Source organism: Larimichthys crocea, chromosome VIII, assembly GCF_000972845.2.
Source record: "Larimichthys crocea isolate SSNF chromosome VIII, L_crocea_2.0, whole genome shotgun sequence".
In the NCBI taxonomy this organism is placed as follows: Eukaryota; Metazoa; Chordata; class Actinopteri; family Sciaenidae; genus Larimichthys; species Larimichthys crocea.
Window position 1 is genome coordinate 10,755,586 of NC_040018.1, and position 21,097 is coordinate 10,776,682.

General features: G+C 38.7%; 2 protein-coding genes across 3 annotated transcripts in view; one reads left to right on the forward strand and one right to left on the reverse strand.

Moving 5' to 3' along the window:
- On the reverse strand, positions 1-17,515 carry dhodh (dihydroorotate dehydrogenase). 2 transcript variants are annotated; one of them, XM_027281879.1, is made up of 10 exons: positions 17,385-17,515; positions 14,890-15,102; positions 14,612-14,811; positions 13,001-13,083; positions 12,455-12,642; positions 11,487-11,600; positions 10,166-10,319; positions 9,925-10,084; positions 9,420-9,491; positions 1-220 (listed from the first exon to the last, which is right to left on the reverse strand). In XM_027281879.1, the coding sequence occupies exons 1-9, from the start codon at positions 17,400-17,402 to the stop codon at positions 9,428-9,430; spliced, it is 1,194 nt and encodes a 397-aa protein (XP_027137680.1). In that variant the 5' UTR covers positions 17,403-17,515; the 3' UTR covers positions 1-220; positions 9,420-9,427. The 2 variants fall into 2 exon arrangements, with proteins under 2 accessions (XP_027137680.1, XP_019116276.1); XM_019260731.2 differs by lacking the exon at positions 1-220 and having other exon boundaries at positions 8,526-9,491.
- pkd1l3 (polycystic kidney disease 1-like 3) overlaps positions 17,498-21,097 on the forward strand; it is a 13,568-nt gene continuing 9,968 nt past the window's right edge. Inside the window, exons 1-11 of the mRNA XM_019260735.2 lie at positions 17,498-17,579; positions 18,017-18,204; positions 19,205-19,312; positions 19,477-19,499; positions 19,596-19,629; positions 19,772-19,833; positions 19,950-20,012; positions 20,215-20,373; positions 20,448-20,560; positions 20,648-20,771; positions 20,860-20,982. Of these exons, the coding sequence (XP_019116280.1) occupies positions 18,105-18,204; positions 19,205-19,312; positions 19,477-19,499; positions 19,596-19,629; positions 19,772-19,833; positions 19,950-20,012; positions 20,215-20,373; positions 20,448-20,560; positions 20,648-20,771; positions 20,860-20,982 (909 nt within the window). The 5' untranslated portion in view covers positions 17,498-17,579; positions 18,017-18,104. The remainder of the gene's footprint in view (positions 17,580-18,016; positions 18,205-19,204; positions 19,313-19,476; positions 19,500-19,595; positions 19,630-19,771; positions 19,834-19,949; positions 20,013-20,214; positions 20,374-20,447; positions 20,561-20,647; positions 20,772-20,859; positions 20,983-21,097) is intronic.

Here is a 21,097-nt window from a genome sequence, read left to right on the forward strand (position 1 = left end):
ACTTTTACTTAAGCATGCATTACCTAATGTACTTCACTACTTCTAAAATCATAAATCACTACTGAGTAGGCTACAGTTTGAATTATATCCAAACCTTTCCTCTGCATTCTTCTTGGCCGAGCGCTGCTTCTTTTTGGTGCCCATGTTTACCACAGTCGGAGCTCTGCAGCCGGTTTGCAATATGCTGCGATTGTTTCTGTGTCATTCACTGAGATAGAATCTGAAAATGAAAACACATTGTGTGCTAAGGAAATGATCAAACCCTGCTGCAATAGCTTGGGTTTGGACCCAAACAGCACAGGAGTTGGGAGTAATTCAGGGACTAGATTTATGATTTTCAAGATTTATGAACAGAAAACCCAACAGAGACAGATTAGACCATGTCTTGGATTGTTTGCAATGCATTAGAGGAAATTTAAACTGATTACATGTGGTCTAGGTTGAGAACATTTTACTAGCTGTTAACAGACAGAATTCCTGCTTTATATTTGTTGAGAAAACAAATTGCCTCTATTTGATCTATTTATACCTTCCTATCATTTCTCAGAGGAATTTGGTTTGCAAAAAGAAGATACTTTTATTTGCATTTACATTTAGTCATTTTGCAGACGCTTTTATCCAAAGCGACTTAAAGAGAAGGGAAACAATCAAGGTACAGTGCAATAAGAAAGTGTTAGTGCAGCAGTAAGTGCTGTGACAATTCTCATTTTAGCAATAAACAACGATAAATAATGTAACTGTACAAAGCAAAGGTGTATAACTAATGACTGCTTTCCAGTAGCCAATAGCGATGCAGGACAGGGGACAATCAGCTAACTATAACCAAAGCTAACAGGAGACTTAAATTTGTCAAAGATGTATCTTACTTGAGATGAAAGACATTATTATCTATATTTTTTATGTTAAAATACCACTTGTAATAACATTCATATTGATATATCTATCCCCTGCCTCCTGTGTGCCTTGTATGTATGCACACTGCATCAGCACCATCACTGGTAACTGGTTTGGGCAGTGTGGTGTGTCGTTAATGGCTCTGTCCGCCTCACTCACACCTGTGACTTCCTGTAGCCCCAGGCTTCAACAGCTTTCAAAACAGCCATCTGCAGAATGACTCTGGGCTGTATACTATGCAGCACTCAAGGTAGTTGAGGTCTCCAAAAAGCATTAAAGCTTTTTCACAGTTACATCATTGTAGTATGTCTTTATTTGTCATACGTAGTGACACAAAAATGACTCATTTCCTTCAAGGCTTTTATCTTCTTAAATTGACATGTTGGGAACATTTTCTGTCGACACTACACTGTCTTTTAGACTGATGCAAGATTACCCTCCAAGCTCACTGTAGCTAAGGTCCAAAATCAAATCTTGTCTTCTGTGCTTGCGACATTGGCCGCATTGTGATCCTGGTGAAAATGAGTCATCTCTGTGCCACTCAACCCTTATTTGCATGAAGTGCGGTGATGTATGAAAGACAAAGAGGGTGTGGTAAGGCTGGTTCCCAATGTGGAGTTGTATCATATGCACTGATGTGAGCTGGAAAGCAGTAAGGTTAAAAAAAAACACTGATCTTCATGTTATTATGGTGAAAAAAATTGTTTGTAGTATTTATATAAAGTGAACTATAATCGCACATGTATATAAGGAAGTTAAGCCACTAACCCCAGGAGTTTAGAAATAAGAGGAATGGACAATAAAAGGCATAAATATTGTACTGTATTAAATAGATTGATTCACTACTGCAGCAGGTCAGACTGGAAGTGATATTCATATGATTGTATTTTGGAAGGATGTAAAACCCTGCAACACTGAAGTATACACGTGTAAAAGGAGCATGAATGAAGCTGCTTGCTACAGTGTCATACGGTATTAAATATGCATATAAAAACAAAATAATTCAACTCATTTAACAAACTGACAAACAATTACTCTCACATACTTTCTTAAAAACACTTCATACAGTTTTCCACAACTTTTATCTGCCTGTGTTATTACGTTACATTACATCACCATCAGGATTCAGGGAGAACATTTATGCCTGCTTGGTTGACCTGACCTGACAGGCTCACAGCTGTCCTCCTCCTCCTCAACAAACACCTCAGACTGCACCGGCAGCTCTCCGACTTACATAATGACGCCTGCTTGACATCCGCCTTACTCTCCATTCATATGTTTCACCCCTTTTACAGAATTTGACAAATTTGTCGAGGGCCTGCATTCATTCAAGACTTCTCAACGATGCTGTACCATTATATACCATAAGCCATTTTATAATTGACTTTGAAAGTATAAGTGCTGAGGAGGACTAACGATGAAGAGTCTGACAATTAGATTTCCACATTTATCCTTTGCTCCGCCCTGATGAGGCACTGCAGAAGTGCTGTCAGCTGTTGCATCTGTGTGCGCCTCACGCCCAGAGGAGCTGATGATGCTATTCCTCGACATACAGAGTCACGATGTTCCCAACATAACTCAGAACGTTTAAAATACGTCTGTAAGCATGTAAGTAAACTAGTGCTTCCGGTGCATAGAAGGTTGCTATGGCAACTTGAGAAAGGAAACGCACATTCAAACATTTGGTAATTTCTTGGTTGTGCTTTCGTCCCATCTAGTGCCACCTTTGAGTTAGGATCAGACGTAAACCACTGAAGCAGGTAATGAATGTTTCTGTCTGTTCCTGTTTGTCTGAATATAGGAAAACAAAAAGTTTGAAAGCAGAATTAAAGCATATGGCAGAGGGGATATTCAGTGCATTGAAAAATACAAAGCAGTTTCAAATAGAAAACAGCTGAACTCTCCTTACTGACACTTCGCCCTTGTGGAAAGTTAGTATGGCCAACTGAAAGAACAGAGTCATACCTACTCTTTATGAATACAACACATCAAAAGACAGATGGACGTGGAAACCAAATAGCATCTTTATAAATTCAACCCGTAACCCTGTGGAAGTCAACAGACAACTCAACCTGCTTCTGAACAGATCACTGCACATCATCACTCTGTCGTCTGGAGAAAACAAACCAGTTGTCACATGATGAACAGTGAACCTCCAGTGAACAGTGAACCTGTCAAATGCCATCATTTAATTGTGTTTCCCTGACAAACAGTGGAGATCCTGTGCACAATGCAGAGTTTGTGTTTGCTGCCTGGCTGGCTATGCCTAACACAATTCACACCACTTCCTCCAGTCCCAAGAAACAAGATGGGAAGATGCTCACAGGGACACAGGGAGTGTCTCGGTGGCTGGCCTGGCTCTTGCTTTGAATGCCAAGCATTCTTGACCAAAGTGACATCAGTTTGTACAGCAGCATGCTCGAGAAAACCTTCATTCAGCACGGACTGGGTTGCATGTCATGGTGAAGGAGGGGATCTAATCTAATCTGGGTCAACGGCAACAGAATCCAGTCAGATGTCATTTAATGGAAGCATCTGGAGCCAAACGCCATTGGCCCCTCCTGGGACAAAGTCCAGGCAGGACAGGACTGTGTTGCTATTGTTCTGCTAAGACACACTGGACAGGAGGTTTGGCTGAACCGATGACATTGCTTGTGGCAGAAATGGCTCTACCTGCATGAGAACATGGCTCTCAGTTTCTCATAATTTTTCCTGTACTGTATAAACCTCTGCAGGTTGGGATAACCCACTTGAAGGAACCAGCTACAAAAGGAGGAAATGTTGACGAAGCAGGCAGCTGCTGAATTGGAAAAACAGCACAGTGCACTCAATACCCAGAAAATTCAAATACTACAGTGACCAGTCCAGGAAAAAACCTGAGCTGTTTCCTCATCTCATCTCTGATCTAATTCACGCTTTACCCCATAGTTTGTTCACGTTTACATCACTGGGTATGATATGCCAATATGTATCAATATAGCAAATCTGTTCAAATATACTTAATCCTGTTATACAGTACATTTTCTTCTGTCCCCATTTTTCTGGTGGAATAAACCAAAAGATTAGTTGGAGATTATGAGACGCAGGAGGTTTGAGCTGGAACATAGGCTGCCCGCTAAATCTTTTTAATGAAATTTAATGAAATGCTTCATTAAGTTTATAATGGCTTTATGTAAATGTCTTATTTACTTTTGGTAGCAAATCCTCACACAGTACCTCACAAATCATCATCATCAGGTTAAATTCTGATGTGAATCGCTTTTCAACAGACCACTAAAAAGTGCGACGCTTCCTTAGGTTTCCATGTGTATGTTTAGATTACGGACAAACACAGAATCACCATGATCCCTCATGCACTGCAGCATATACAGGAGGAAGAAGAAGAAGGCCTTCAATCTCATCACTTTACACAGGAAGCGCCTTTGGCAGCAAATCTTATTTTGAGTCAAAGCGGATGTATCCGTGTCCCTTGAGCTCTTATAGATTTTGGGGTTTCCTCTGCCTTCTTCACTGATTTGGTACGCCGAATAAAATTGAGAATTTCGCGTAAACAGGTTTTTTCCGGTCATTTTACTGGTTTTCACTAGAGATTTAAGTCAGAGATTTGGCATGTTTCTCTGGAGGGCTTTCATGCTCTTGCTCTTGCTCTGAAGTTATTCCAGTGTTTATATCTCCTCTGTGTCTGCAGTCAAGGTGCCGGTGTATCGATCCGAAGTCTCTGAAATCTAAAGCAGGCTTCCTGTCAAAAATGTCTCGTGTTGATTCTTACAAGCCTCCCCCACAGGGTAATGCTGCCACTGACACGCTTCACAGTAAGCTTCAGAATACTCGGCTCCCAGCAGCACAACCGTTTTGTCTCTGGCTCTATCACAAATGCTTTTTAAATAAATTTCAGGCTGTTATGTGACTTTTTTTTTCCAGCATTCCTTCCTTCTCCTTACATAAAAAAGGTTTTGGTGTCTCATTCATATCAAAGTGATTAGGTCTGCTAATGTTCCAACAGCAGCAAGTGCTGCATACACCTCTTTACATCTACGCCTACTGACAACAAACAAATTATGTTTGGTAAAGCTTTATGTAACTCAATTCAGAAATACATTTTATATACCAATGTAGTGAACACTTAAACATTACCTGTGCAACACTCATAAATTATAAATCATTTTTTCCCACTGGTTACCTTTAGTTTTTGTTCTTTTAAAATGTAAATATTACCACTCATATCCAATCTACTCATGCTGTGCATACTGTATATATTGTAATATCAACCTCATGTACATAGTACAGTGTATATCGACAGATTCAGTTGTCTCCAATGTTTTCTTTTTTTTGTCTTGTGTATGTGTATGCAGATTATTATTATTACTGCCAGCATATTTAAAAAAAAAAATATTCATTCATTTTCCATAACTGCTCATCCTTGGCAGGGTCACAGGGGAGTCAATCCCAGCTGACACTGGGGAAAAAGCAGGGAACACCCTGGACTATTAATACGCTTTTATAGATGATTTATTTATTTTTATTTTTAAAAAGGGCCTCATAAACATTTTTTTTGTGGTTACATTTTAAATCATAGTTACCAAATGCCCCAGGAACTATCTTTGGTTTACCTTGTAACATTCAGGGTTGACTAGTTTTATGAGCAAAGACCCAGAAGACGTTTTGTGCCTCCACCTCAAGCCTATAATCCAGTGAAGTCTCTTTGATTTAAACAATGCTTCATTGACTTTGCCATGCCAAAGCCCTCAGTTCACCACCCCCCAAAAAATAAATCAAATTTGCAAAATGTCATCTATATCAAGTAAAAAGACAAGCTGCATCAGAGTCTAAATGTCAAAACTAATATTTTGGTTCACCAAACCAGAGGATTGAGTGAGAGGAAAGGCAAAACCGTTAGTGGTTAAGACGTATCCTAGACAGCCATAACATTCTGCCTGAGAACCTTTGCTGCAGTATCTACACCGTCATAATCTGATAAAAGCAAAATGACCAAGAAATCTTTAAAAGATGGAGAAAGAAAGCACGAGTGATAAGACAAAGTAAGAGAAGTGGACAATGAGTAAATTACACCATCCAGTATGAATAATGAGACCTCAAACACACTGTTGTTAGAACAACAGTACCACACAGGAGACATTAAGTCAATTAACAGATAAATCAACAGATATATAATAACTGACTATTGTAATAATCGTGTAATCACTGGTCATTAATCATGCAACAAATTAGGAGTGAACAGCCACGCTAACAGCTCTGTCAGTACACATGAGCATGATATAACAGGAGCGCATGTTGATCATGTTCACCATCTTAGTTCAGCATCTTGTCATGTTACCAAGGCAGCATGCTAAACAACTAAACTAAACACAAAGTACAGCTGAGGCTGATGGGAAAGTCATTGGTTTTGCAGATATTTTGGTCAAAACATTAAAAAAAATGGATAAATACAATTTTCTGACTTAATGATGGGGCTAGATGAAAAGTCGAGGGATCACCAAAACCACTAAATTCGTCTTGAGGGGAACATCAATGTCTGTACCATCAAAGATCATAGACGAGGTCCCTTAGTTGTACAGATCGTGGTGCAAGATCAAATATCTGGAGACAAACCCAAAACGTCAGCCTGCTGGGGGAGCTAGAGGAAAAAGTCAAGGGATCACCAGAGTCAGTAGACTTCACCTTCTGGGGAACATAAATGTCTGTAGAACAACGCTATTGCCATCCTTGGAGCCACACCACGAGCGTCGCTTTCAAACACCAAAGCATTATGGTTCCAATCTTCGCCAGTGTGATGATTCACTGTTATTTTGTCTCTGTCTGTGTTCGAGTTTTGAACTGCAGGTAAGATAAAAGAATCAGTTTGACTAGATCGCCTTCGTCTCTGTGAACTTGTGTTTTTCAAAATTTTATTAAATCAATTATTTGAATAAATAATAAAAGTGATAAAATGTCAGTAATGAAAACAGTCATAAGCTGCAGCCCTAGCATAGTGATGTAACTTAATTGCTTAATGACGAAGAAAGCCAAGATGTGTGGACTATCTGACTCAATTTGTTCTTCTGCATTAGCATTATTTTAGTTACATGTGTTGTATACAGATATTACAAAAGGCACAGTGTGTCTTTTATGTTCATTTGCTGCTGTGTTTTGTCCGTTTCTCTCCCTCTGCAGTGAATCAAGGACTCATTTCTTCCCCTTCACTGGCTCTTTGTGTATTACCAAGGCATCTGCTCTCCACAGATAACAGTTTATTGGTGCATTGGTTAGTCACACCACTCTGCGCTACAAAAACATTGCTTGAACTCTTAAACCTTCATTACTGACCTTGTGAATACAAGTCTATCAACCAGCCCTGAACTTCCCTTTCCTATAAGCTTTCTGATTGTATCAAAGCACAACACAAATAGCATTTCAGGGACAGATAAGTGCTGCCTCCTAGCTATTATCAATGTTATATGAGGAATCCGTACGACTAAGTGGCCAACGGTTTTAAAGTTTTGCTTGTCTGGAACCCAGGGCTCTCCTCAATTGCCTCGCCTAGCCTCCTCTTGTGACACCACATACGGGATCCAAGCTAGTCTGCATTTGGCCTCAGGACAGGGAGAAGGAGGCGCCTGGCAGCTCACAGCTGATCCTCACAGTACTGCTGCCTTCACTCTCTATGTCTAATGACCACTGCAGGCGGTGTTGTGATAGGAAGGCTAGGAAGGCATCTCAGTGTGTCAATAAGTGAGGAAAAACCCAAGAATAAAAATAAAAGCAGCAGCCTCCACCAATTGGAGGTTATAATACTACAATTCCCAAAGCTAATAAAAGGAGTGGAGAGACAGTTCAGCTGAGGGGAAGAGGACTTGAAGGGCTTTCTCCACTGCTGCAGGGAACACACAGTCATCTTAGTTCTTTTATCTGCTACAGATGATTAGGAGGGATCGGTGGACTTCACTCTGTTCAGGCAGAAGTAGTTCTTCATCAGAGGGACTGTGAAAAATGTGTTTTGTATTTCATCAAAGTAAGAAATACTGCAGTTCTTTCCACAGTGTAACCTTGCTTCTTTTTTTTAAATTTGAGTTCTACCTTAAAGCATATTTTCCAGTCTGTGTGACTCATTTGCCTCAACACGTGCTATCCTCCACATACACACACACAACACTGGGTTTGCTGTAATCTGGGAATGGCACACTGTGCAAGTTAAATTAGATTGAATACATTATTATAACCCTGCGCTCACAGAATGTATTGTACAGCACAGGCTGTGAGGTGTTTTTATAAGTGGAACACAAAGAGGAAACGTTGAAAAAACATCAATTCAGGATTTACCTTTCATTAATGCTTCAAAAGTGCCAAAGCAGGAAAAGGACGATTTCAAGCAGCCAGTATAAATTCAGCATTTTGTGATGCATTTGTTCATAAATCTTATTTTTGGATAAATAACAAACAAATCAATAAAATCTGATTAAACCATCTCACGGACCATCTACATAACATAACTCAGGTTGTGAAAATAAATTCAATTGATCATTGATCTGACAAATGAATTGAGATTTATTTTGGTATAGTCCTGTTGAGTCAGCATACACTGGTTTGTCAAAGGTCTTGCTATTTTGTCACGTTATAACACAGACGACCCAGAATTCTCAAAAAAAGCACTATAATTTATTTTTTCTGTTATCAATCATTAACGGTTTGATTCCACTCGTTTCTTTCATTCAGAACGCTGCATCAGTGGCACCATTACATTTTTACAACGTTAGCTTTACATGGCAGTAAAACTGAAGTTTAACAAAAGAAATTATAATATGTAATAACAGTAATATGACAAATGTAGACTGCATATATCTATCATGGTACACCGAAGCACAACAAGCAGCCCTGTTTTGGATCAAAGAGCTCTGCAGCCCTCGTTTAGTAGAAATTTTCCATTCTTTAGAGTTTCTCTAAATAGAATAGATATATATCATACATTTATTTGGGTGATCTAGTGTATCTCATTTGCCAGGGATTGTACTTACAGTACCCTGAAACTGAGAGCTCACAAACAGTTGCCTGACTTACAGGTCCTCTCTCATAGCACCAAGGCCAAAAATAAATACGCTGATCCAAAACCCAAATAACATTTGTGCCGTTATTGTGATTGACTGGATTATATTGTTCTTCTATTGTGAGATGTGCAGTGATTAATACAATGTCTACATTTAAACTTATGCATAAGACACTTCCTAAGACACAGAATAACAAACACATTTGATATTTATCACATAAGATTCATGTCAGATGTTTGTATTAAAAAAAAAAAAAAAGGTTTCTGTTTGAGCACTTTGGTGTCAGTATGCACTCGAGATTCACTTACTGCTGTTACACTGTAACAAAGGATAAGCGTCTGTTCAGACTTTAGATTTGAGTTGAAAATCAAGATGGACAGACAAACAAACAATACTATCCATCTGTCAAAGTTCAGGAAAAGTTGAGGATCGCGTTGCCTAGTTGGAAGAGGCAACTATAGTTGATGCATCTGTGTGGATGTTTACCATCTCTTTCAGCAGGCTGCTCCTCTGTGATCTGCTCCGACTGCCTCCGATACACTGTTGAAACCCTGTTCTCTGTTAAAAAAGAGAAATGTTTGTAAGGAATGAGAATATATTCATGTTGGGAATTAAAGGATGTTGTGAGAACTAATGCTTGAAAATAAGTCTTTGAGTAAGATGACTAAAAACTGCTTCATTACCCACAGAGGTACATTAGGATTGCTGTCAGATACTACTGTATGAGTAGCCCCATGCAAAAATTCAGGAGAGAAAAATGTCTAAATATTGAAGGATAAATCTGGTTTATTATAGTCCTATTATGGACACACATTATTTAAATCAGTCATGATAATTCAAAGTTATTGCTGAGATCTGGGAACATAGCAACAATGGTTAGATGATTATAGTTTGTACTAACATCGACAGTTTAGCCAGATTATCAACTTTATTTAGATGTAAAAACCAAAAGCGAGTGATCTGAAAGATCCATAATAATTCAAATACTCACTTAAGAAGTTGTTCTAATTCTCTCTTTATCTTCGTCACCACCGGTGGACCCTGGTAGGTCAAAGCTGTGTAAAGCTGAACCAGTGATGCACCAGCACGGATCTTATCCATAGCATCCTGCCCACTGGCCACACCACCGATCCCAACAATTGGTACTTTACCTACAAGAAAAGTGTATTTTATGCATACTGTCAGAAATGGATGGTCAGAAATGGACGGAAAACACGTGTGTGTAGAAATACCTTTGGTGAGGTTGTACATCTCTCTCACGGTGTTGGTAGAGAGGTCTTTGAGAGGCTGGCCACTTAGCCCACCGACTTCAGATTTGTGCGGATCCTGAAGTGTGTCTGGTCTAGACACCGTGGTGTTAGACACCATTAAACCATCCACTCCCAGCTGCAAACACCAAGCAGAGGAGAGGAAGTGAGTGACATACCTGCATTTACAGAAGAACAACCGACACATGAACACTGCCAAATACACTCTCTAAGATCTCTCCTTAATTTCTCTTCCATTAAGGTGTCTCCTCCTCGCACACAAATACTACTAAAAAAAGTTACTTGCTCAAGTGGTGATGAGAGAAGAGAGGAAGAGAGGCCACGGGTCTTTAAGTGGTTCTGAGGATGTTTAGTTACAGTGTTGTGCAGAGGTTAAGAATTGGCCAATTATAAGAGTATATATATAAGATTTTTGCAAAGTAAATGCCAATTTAGAAAACTCCTGAAGCAAGGAGGAACCGAAAGTAACTGAGGTTATATTAGTTTACAGTTTATCATTTTAATGATAGTAGCTACTTTGCCTAAGGATCTGAGCAGAATCTGTAAAATCTTTTAAAAAGATTGTTTTTAATTTTTATGTCATATCCATTTTCAATTATACTTTTTTATTTTATCTTATTTTTATCTCATCCTGTGTGCATTTGATTCCACCTCACTGTCTGAATTTATTTAATTGTATGGCTGAAATGTTTGAATCGCCTTGTAAAGAACTTTGTAGCTTTGTTTGGATAGATGCTGTACAAATACCATTATTTTATTATCACTGAGAGCAGGGTTTATACAGGAATTGTTATTCAAACAAGAGGACGGCTGCACCCTTGCACTGGGTGTGTGAGGTTTGCATAAGATCATGTGACATGAGTGACTCTGCTGTCACCTCAGAGAAGAACCTGAACCTGGGATCTGCTTTTCTCCTGCAAAAACAGTTTTTAAAAAAATATAATGTAATGTAATCTTGAGGCAAAATACGACAGATTAAAGATTTGATTCTATAAAAGCAGAATGTGCCTTTTTTAAAATTGTATTTCTTCAAATTTTTATGCCTCCAAAGCGACTATCCAGATAACAGACATAATCCTATCTGATTCAAACCTGAGCATGCGCTTCTATAAATGCACAACACAGCAGAAATGATACTGACAATATTACAGAGAATTTAATAATAAAATCTCACAGGATGAATATAAATTAGATTGTCAAGAAATCCATTAAGAAGACGCTTGAAAATACAAATAAAAAAAGGCACAAGTAGGAAACTAAATGACTTCAACAATTTAGTCCGAACCTCTGTGACAACATCAGCAATGTCTCGTTTGTCCTGCGTAGTGAGGTCAGGAGCAATCTTCACCAGGACTGGAGGTTTGTATTGTCCCTGCAGGGCATCACGCTCCTTCAACACCTGAGCAGATTGTATGAGAAAGTGAGAACATCAGATGAGGACGCAGAGAGAATAAAGTCTTATGAAAGGAAAGGATTCAAAAATTCAGTCTTTGAAATAAGGATGAGCACAAAACAAAGATACAGAGCAGTTATTTGATTTAAAGAGCAACTTAATAACATATTTAAGCTTGAACATATCACATCTGAATGTTTAAAAACTGACATGAACCTCGGTATCGGGTTTGACAGCATTTTATTACATTTGTTACGAATTAACTTTTTTAATCTGAATCCCGTCAAATCCCTCAGATAGTTTGGTGATGTTTGGTTCTTTTTTTCTCAGTGTCATGTCTAAACCTCAGAGATTGTATACCGTGCAGGGCTTTTCATCACATCTTCTTCACTGCTCTGTGACATTCATTAACCCCGTCCTGACTCATTTTTCTCCTCGCTGTGTGGGGAAAATTGCATTTGCTTCTCGCTAATGGTGGGCCTTGCTGCAATGGCAGAAGCTGTAGAAGACAACGCAGAGGGACTCTACTTTATCACTGAGTAAATATCTAATATCTAACTAAATCAATGATTTTTCTACATGCATGTATTTAGAGTTACCAGAGGGTGGATTTAGTGTTAAGCTACTCTTAAAACAACATGCCTGGTACTAACTCGTTAAAAAAAAGAAAAAAAAAGGTTAGTTAGTTAGGCTGTCTACTTTATATGCTGATTCTTTCACTTAACTCAACAGAAGTTCAACTATTTTTCAGGGGGAAAGGCTGAGTAATGAGGCCAGATGATGAATTTTCATTGTGTTTATATTTTTGGCTTTGTTGGGTCCCCGCCCAGTAATTTTGACAAATATTCGGACAGCCCTACCCTTTGTAGGAGCTTGTGGAGCTCAGCTTTTCCCTGTAGATTCCGGAGACCCGGCGTATTAGGACTGCTGACGTTGACCACCAGGTAGTCAGCCAGCGGGCCAAGTGCCCTCACTCCCTCTGAATAATCTGCCCCTGCATCCTGGGACAGCTTGTTCTTCCCCAGGTTGATGCCCAGGGGAAGGCCAGCTATAAACACAGACACATACGCGTATGCAAACACACACACAAAAAGGAGAGTTCAGACGAGCACAGACACAGCGCCTGCATCATCAGACACATGACTCAACTGGGGCTGCTCATGTGCTGCATGGGCTGATGTATGCAGGTAAGGATCAGACACAAGGAGAGGTCAAGATCATTAAAATAGATATGAGGAAACAAAATCACGTATTTAACCACATCTCCTGTGAAGTGGCCAGCTTCCACATTACAAACTCAGACACCTGAAAGCGACCTCATTTTCAATAATATTTAAATTAAATAAAGATTACATTTTTTCCCACTGAGATGAAAAGTCTACAGAACATAAGGAGCACCTGCTAACCTTTACTGTGCTGCTGCTGTGTGCCTCCCCTGGCTTCCAGCCTCTGTTGTGCTTCCGCCAAACCACAGCTGTTGAATCCATATCTGGAGTCAAGCACACACACATATTAAAATGTCAACTTAAAAATACCATCCAATTATCTTAGAAGCTTTTACATTTTTTCTTTTACGTTAACGTGTCGATAAACCATCAAATTCTCCCTTTAATTGCTAAAAAAAGGTTGAAATTTTTCTCGTTAGGAAGGTGAGCATGTAGTGGCATCTGTATGACTGTGATTCTCATCTCTGGGGCTCTGATACAGAGATAATGATCTCCTGTAGAGTCACTTTGGTAACCAAGATGTTGGATTAACCCTCATGGGAACATTTCTTCTATCAGATTATTCTATTTTTGGCACATACACTAATTACTGCTGTATCTGACTAAAATGAGGTCATCCTTAGAACAAACCTAAACAAGGGCACCAACTACTAAAACCATGACATAAAAATATCTATAGAATTCAAAACAGATCCAGTGGTAAACTCATAAACGCATAAATAACTGATGTCACTGTGTATAACAAAGAGAAAGAATAGAAAATGTCAGGAAAGAGATGGTATAGAAAGATGTCCTTCGTTTAACTCTCATTCAGGCTTGGATGAATGTGAACCTTATCAAAGCCAACCTGTGGGCAACATAATCTGTGCACTTACTGAGCCACGTGAAAGAGAGCATTACACACTGACATTACCGTCTCCTGTCTTTGTTGCAGTCTTAAGGATTTGATCATGAAACGAGGCTAACATGGCTCATTAGCTGTTATATAAACTGAACACAGCCTTTGTGAGACGTAACATAAAGTCATGATTTGCTGCTCATACGTTAGCTACTGCTAAATTCAGCATCTAAATAACTCAAAGCAACACGAACTGTACTCATCTTGTTTTGATATTTCAGCTTTGATATTTTTTGTGTTGTTGGTTTTGGAAAGATAACGATAAAATAAAAAAATTAAAAATTCATTAAAAAGCTAGATGTACAGTAGAACCTATCACAGATCTTATCCGGTATAAAAACTGTTTTTTTTCCAGTATATAATACAGAAAGAAATAATTGCTGTGACACTGATATATTAATATCATAATATATATATTAATGCAACTATTTCTTTCTGTATTATATAGTGGAAAAAGTTGATCGAGCAGTGAGTGAACTGAGATTTACTGTGAAACACTGTGGCAAGCAGCACAGAGTGAGAGAAGAAACAGCTCTTAGCGATGTCAACTACAACTGTTTGACAATGTGAATGTTATATTATTTAAATATCTTAAATATAATTGAATAATAATAATAATGTGTGTTTAAACAAACAGCCTTTTGATTACTAGTCATACTGCAAAATTGTTGCACAGTCTACATAGAAAAGGTCTAAAAGGTCATCTATATAGATCTGTGAGTTTTTCTTAAAAAGAAAAAAAATTAGTATCAATCTCAAAAATCCCATATAGATCGGGCTCTGGTGTATAGTAACTAATAAACTGACATCTCAGTATCTAATAAATACTGTTTGGCATACTCCTGATATATATATATATCTATCTGTTTGACAATAGCTTATCTGAAACCTACCTGTTAATAACTGCCTGATCTGTCGGGAGTCGAAACACGCGTGGTTTGGGGTTCCCCTCCTGTGGTTTGGGAGTGATGGTGCCCACTTCAACAAAGCCAAAACCTATCTTGTACAAGCCGTCTACAGCCTCTCCGTGCTTGTCGAAGCCCGCCGCAATCCCAATCGGGTTTTTGAATTTTAATCCCAGGACGTTCACTTCCTGTAGATTCATAAAAGTAAAGTCACTCTGATGTCAATGGGATATGTCACTGTGCAGAAAGTAAGGTCACGTGCTTACCAATGATGCAGGGTCCTGGTAGCGGTTCAGAGGAACCAATCCCACACCAATTATCTTTACTGCCAAAACATGTGCCGTCTCTGCCCCAACAATCCTCTGCAGCAGGGGCATCAGCTGGTTGGCATAGAAACGCTCATCTCCAACCGCAGTGAGGTAGGAAGCGAACAGAAGGCTACCTGAGCTGATGACCTTAAATGCATCTTTTAACTGTTTCTGTTGACAAGACCAAAAAAAACAAAAAACAGATGAGACTGTCTTCATTATTCACAGACTGGTAACTGCTCAAGAATAGCATTCATAATTTTCCACGGTAACCTGAGTTTGTATACAGTGTTTTTCTTACGCAGGGTTAATGTCTAGGAGGAATGTTTGGTAGTGTACAGGAGAACCAGACACCTCACTACACATCACATTGGACATGCTCGAAGAGCAGAAAGGCTAATGGGACACCGGTGCTGAACCATCGCTAACTAAATGAATTACATGTGTGCGTTTCCCTCGATGACAAGTCGAAATGTCTGCTGTTATTATTATGATTATTATGAGGAACTTTTGTGCTTCAAGTTAATAAGTTAAATATGTTCAAAAGATGTTGTCACTCAAACAGATTTATCACTCTCCCTAATTCAGGTGTATTAATCCGGTTTTGTTTATACCCATTATACAATTAACGCTGTGAAAAAAATCTTTCTGACTTTTGACTACATTATATATATATCGGATTTCTTGCACTGCTACAATTCTTTTGAGTGCTTGAAGTTAAATGACCTCAGCAGATCTCCACCTTTTCTATCTTTAAAGCTGCATTAACTGACTTTTTGGGCATTTAAGTGCCACAGAAGCAGCTGAAAATAAATCTGAAACCTTATGAAGTCTATTTACACATGCAGCTGACACAGAGTAGCATTATCATTCATTTGGAGATGTGTTTCTATCCATCTACCACATTAGGTTGCCAGATAATTGCTCTCTATTAGCTCTGTTTTGGTCTCTACCAACTCCTAAAGGCCGAACTTAGGCTGAACCAGAAACCAGGTTGATGAAATCAGAGTAGTGGGTCGGAAAGGTGTAATCATACATCAGATTAACTGCAGACACCTGCGCGAATGGAACAAGGTTGGACAGAGACTATAAACATTATATGACTGAGGCTTTTACATGATAATTGTGAATTCTGTCCTCTCTAAAGCATAACAAGTGTTCATTTAAATGTGCTTGGCAAAGTGATACAGATTGTGATGTGTAATGTGACTCAGTAAGGACGGGTAAGAATGATGTGTCAATGCGTGTAAATCATTCTCCCTTACAACATGTACTCAGAAATCAGAGTTCAACTTCAGTAATCTACACCGTCAGCAAGGTCATATATTAATGATGCAAGTAAGACAAAGACTAATGTGGATGAGAGAGCTGAACACAGGTGAAAACACATGTTGTTATTATGTCTATTATTAAAGGCATTTATATTTTAATCAAATTCATCATAGGCTTAAAAGGTGATTATTGTTATTCCAGCCAACTTATTTTCTAGTTTGCAAAGACATGCTTTTGTTGTGATGCACCAGAAAAGTTACACAACACAGCTAATGTTAGTTTATGACTGTCACTGTTCACACTGTATTGTGGTATTTGTTATGGTATTGGATCTGTCCAGAATCACTTAACCCACCTTTGACCATGTGAATGCCCCAAAAAAACAGGGAAGAAGTACTCAGATCTTTTACTTGAGTAAAAGTAACAGTAATACCACAGTGTCCAAAAAGACTGCTAAATCATGGTGCCTTCATGGTCCTAAAAGATCATGTTCTTTTAAGCTTATGCACACAAGATAATAATGTGTACACAGTTATTGTATAAAGAAATATATAAATATATTCTACGATTTTAGTTTAACTCTTAGAAGTACATGATTAAAAACTCCAACGGGGGGCGGTCGGTAGTGGGTTAAGCGGCCGCCCCTGTGTGGAGGCTATAGTCCTCACTGCAGCTGCTGGTTCGAATCCCGGCTAATTTACTGCGTATCTCTGCTTCCTGTCTATCTTCAGCTGTACAATCAATAAAGACATAAAAAGGCCAAAGGCCTTGAATGCATCATATCTAATCATGCGTTTAGTATGCCAACACTAAAATACATGTAGTGAAGTGCATTAACATTCATTGAATATATACAGTACTTGAACACACACACACAGCCTGTTAGGTAACTCATTCCCAGTGCTGTGTTCATGTATAATAAGAGGTCATGTTTCTAAATGAAACTAACATACTCATACAAACATGAAGCAGACAGCTGTCTCTGTATCGTTTCCTCACAATGACCGCGCCAGTTTTCAAAGTAAGGCGCAGAGCAAACAGCACTGCTTCCTGCTGCAACATTCAGGGGGAGCAGCCGAGCTAACACACAGGAACAGGGACGTGTCGTGGCGACGTTTTAAATTCGGTTTCTGCCAAAAAAAACAAACAAACAAAAGACACTAGACCGTTTCTGAAATTACCTTCAGATGTCCCGCCATGGACGCAGCTCTGTCATTGCATTAAAGGGCACTGAAAGCAAGTCCTGACCATGTTACACAAACACACGTGGTCACCGCTTCCTCCACATCATCTCGCGATATTCCCATCCCGGCTGTGGACAGTGGAGGAGCTGCAGAGATGATCAACAGATGAAGTGAAAGCAGTGCATATTTAGGGTCATTTAAGTTAAGAACATTTCTTTGTTTTTAAGAACATATCATTATAAAACATACACAATAATAATAATATACACAGCGAATACAAAGTTGTCAGATTGAATGCTGTGTGGTTGACCTTTGCTGATGTCAAGGTGCTCCTTCAGACTTTGCATCTTGTTTGAGTGTCCACGGTGATTTTCCTAATGTATTGAGAACATATGCAGAGTTTTTTCTGGAGAAAGCTCCCTAATTTCCATGTGATAGACAGAAGTGATCTTGTTCAGTGGCACAGATCCTTCAGCACTATGTGCTTTAGCTCTGTGTGATATAATAACTATGGACATGTTACTCCGAACAGCTGTCTTTTTGTGGATTTCACTTGGATTTTTATCTTTACCAAAAAAATCTGAGGCCGGTCTGAGCGATGACCACACGGTTTATGAATTTGTTTTCAGAGATGTTTGTCTCGAGTTTGTTTGTGAATCCAAAACCTGGTCTCAAGCCAGGATCAGCTGTGAAAAGCGAGGAGGGAAACTCCTGAAGATGATGACCGGGCCAATCAAAACTTTCCTGAAGAATGTCAATAGACACAGAAACATCAACAATTTTACCTGGTGGCTGGGAGAGGGGGCCCCTGACATAAGTGAGTACACAACATTTCTTTTGTTGGTTGCAACAAAATGTGTTTTTATATTTAAAGTCAGTTGTTGGCTTGTCATCCTTAAAATCAAAGCAACATCTGCAACAAAAGTCAAAGGCTTTTTGGAGTTGAAAAATAATAATGAATATAATTCAATATTTCAAATAGAAAAGGGCACACATGAGAAAAAATACTGCACAACTGCCCAACTGCACACAGTAAGCTGTGCACAGAGGAAAAAGGCAGTGGGTTTCTTCTCAAATGCACCAGTGTTGAATGTTGTCTTAATATGAACAGCAGTACAAGAGCTTTGCTGAAATAAAATGAAATGACAGTACAAAGTATTTACATCATCACCAACTTCCTTCAGTGATTTATCTGATTTGGTTCAAAGCTTCACTGTTGAGATTGACTTAAGACACATTTGCTTCCCCCTCCTTGACATTTTGTGATGTTATAATTGTTATGTAACCACGGCATTCACACTTAAAGTTCGGTTATAAACCCTGCTTTTTCAAGCGATTACACTAATTTACAACAGAAAATGAACAAAAATGTTGATAACAGGGGTGATGTCATTCCCCATCTCTCTCTCTCTCTCCACATTTCCTCTCACTCTTCAAGCTATCTCTGTCAAATAAAGCTCAAAAAATATCTTTAAAAAAAAGAAAAAAGAAAATGTTGATAACAGATAATCAGTCATTTATCAGGCGAAACTGCTAAACATTCTCTGCTTCCAACTTTGATAATTTGTCTGTATTGTATCATTAAAAATTAATATGGTTAGGCAGCAAAAGCTATTTGAAGACTTTACACTGGGTTCTCATAAGTTGAAGTGATTTCACTACCTTTTGACATTTCATAGGCTAATCAATTAGTCTGAAAAATAAATAATTGATATATTATATTTGATCCCTAATGGTTTTTGTCTTCGTTGAGTTTTGGGTAAGTTCATGTCGCAAAAAGCTCTTCTAATGGTGTGTCTGTGTGTGTTTATGTGCAGAAAATGTTGACTTTTCAAAGGACAGCTGCACATACATGAAGCTGAATCCTCTCCAGTTCATCGTCACATCCGACTGCAGCCAGAGACGAGGCTTCGTCTGCACCCACAGTATGCTGCACCAGCTTCTCAGTGACTTCTTTAACCCCATTCTTCCTTCTTTTTTATTCCCTTCCTTTCTGCCTTGCTTTCTTTCTCTTGCATTCATTATTACATTTTTGTTTCACTTCATGTACAATATGCTGTTTGATAAAAGTGTCATTCTTGTTTTATAGATTTGTGGTCATCAAACACAAAGGTAAGAGATAAATTTCACAGTTGTTAAGAAGAAGACGCCATAATTAAACATCCAGACTGAATTTCCTTGTAAGTATTGTTCATGTTTTCTTTGCAGAAGACGATAATATCCAGTCATGCAACCAGACCCCGTAAGTTAGATTGAAACAATATGTGTCTCATCATTCATCATGTCATCGTGAAAGTGAATAACTGAAGTGTGTAAAACTGATTTTTTTGTGTACTGACTCTCTTTCTTTCTCTACTTGTCAAACACACTAATAATATTTTCAGGGCTCAGGAGGAGTGTAGCCAACATGTCTACGCTTGTTTCAGATATTGAAAGCCTCATTCGTGTGAGAGATGCCTTATTCATGTCACATACACACTGTTTGACCCATGAATCATGAAGAATATTATAATTGTCTTTTTGTCAATTATACCTCACAAGTGGTTTTGTTTTCTGAGACAGGAAGCAGAACTAGAACTACAGCGAATGGAAACAACACCAGGGGAGCCGACAAATGACAACAGAGTGAGTATATATCCACTTTGGAAAGCCTGTGGAAGGTATTACATTATTGCACTGAGGGTGTCAGAAAAAGCATGATAAAGTGCCCTCTACGATGCTATATAGGCCTCTATGTGCCTATTTCATATTTAATAGGTCCCTTTGTTTGTATTACAGAGGTGTAGCAGTTACTTATTAAATGCTGTCTTTTTTTTCCTTTTCACAGGACGGATTCATTAAGTATTTGTTGGAAGGCACCAAAAATCTGAAAGAAGATTATGCTGCGGAAAACGACATCATAATCAGTCGCATCATCAGCTGTAGTACCGGCATCCTCCTTCTCTCATTGAAAAAATGTGACATCTACACCAACCCAAACCCTACAGTAAGTGCGACTGCGACAGCTTTAAGCAATCGTGCAGATCTTGTCGTCATTATCATAATTTTCTCTTTCTACAGTCTTTGTTTGAGAGTGTCTTTGAGATCTTTCGTGTAGTCTCTCTGCTATTGGGTCAGTTCAGCAAAGAGACAATTGTTATAAAGCACCCAACAGGCACAATCTATCAGGCCAGGTTAGTAGTTGTGATACTTTGTAACTTCTTTAATAACCATATAAATTATACAGTATATTCCAATTTTTATTACCGTTCCCCCTTTAGTTTCGAAACTGCTGACCTCAACAATGCAGTGCTGGGTTCAGAGCAAGAGGGTGAGTTCATCAGACTCCCCTCTTTTTCAGCACTAAATCCTCAGCTTGCACAGTATAAGACAGTCATCACTCAGGTCTGTGTGCATTATCATCTTGTTTATGCGTGTTTGTGTCTTTGTTGTCATCCACAGTACTTTTTAACAGAGCTTTTCTCCTTCTTAGATGACCACATTCTCAGGGAATCCCCATCCATCTGATGACAACATTTCAGGAACTGTTTTCAACCTTATACTTAGTGATGGAGAAGCAGACATAGAGCTGAAGAATCTGTCAGAGATGATAGAGGTACAGAATATTTATTTGAATGTAGGTGGAAAGCAAAGGGAAAAAAGGGTGATACTTACAGATAATTTAAGGTTATGGTGTCAGTGTAGTTTTGAAAATGGCAGAAATTATTTCA

Coding starts and splice junctions, on each gene's coding strand:
- dhodh (XM_027281879.1), bottom strand. Junction 12,643..13,000: donor ACAGCAGCAGCACAGTAAAG/GTTAGCAGGTGC, acceptor CTGTGTTTATAG/CTGGCCTTCCCCTGGGCATC. Junction 9,492..9,924: donor GAATTAGAACAACTTCTTAA/GTGAGTATTTGA, acceptor CTTTTTTAACAG/AGAACAGGGTTTCAACAGTG.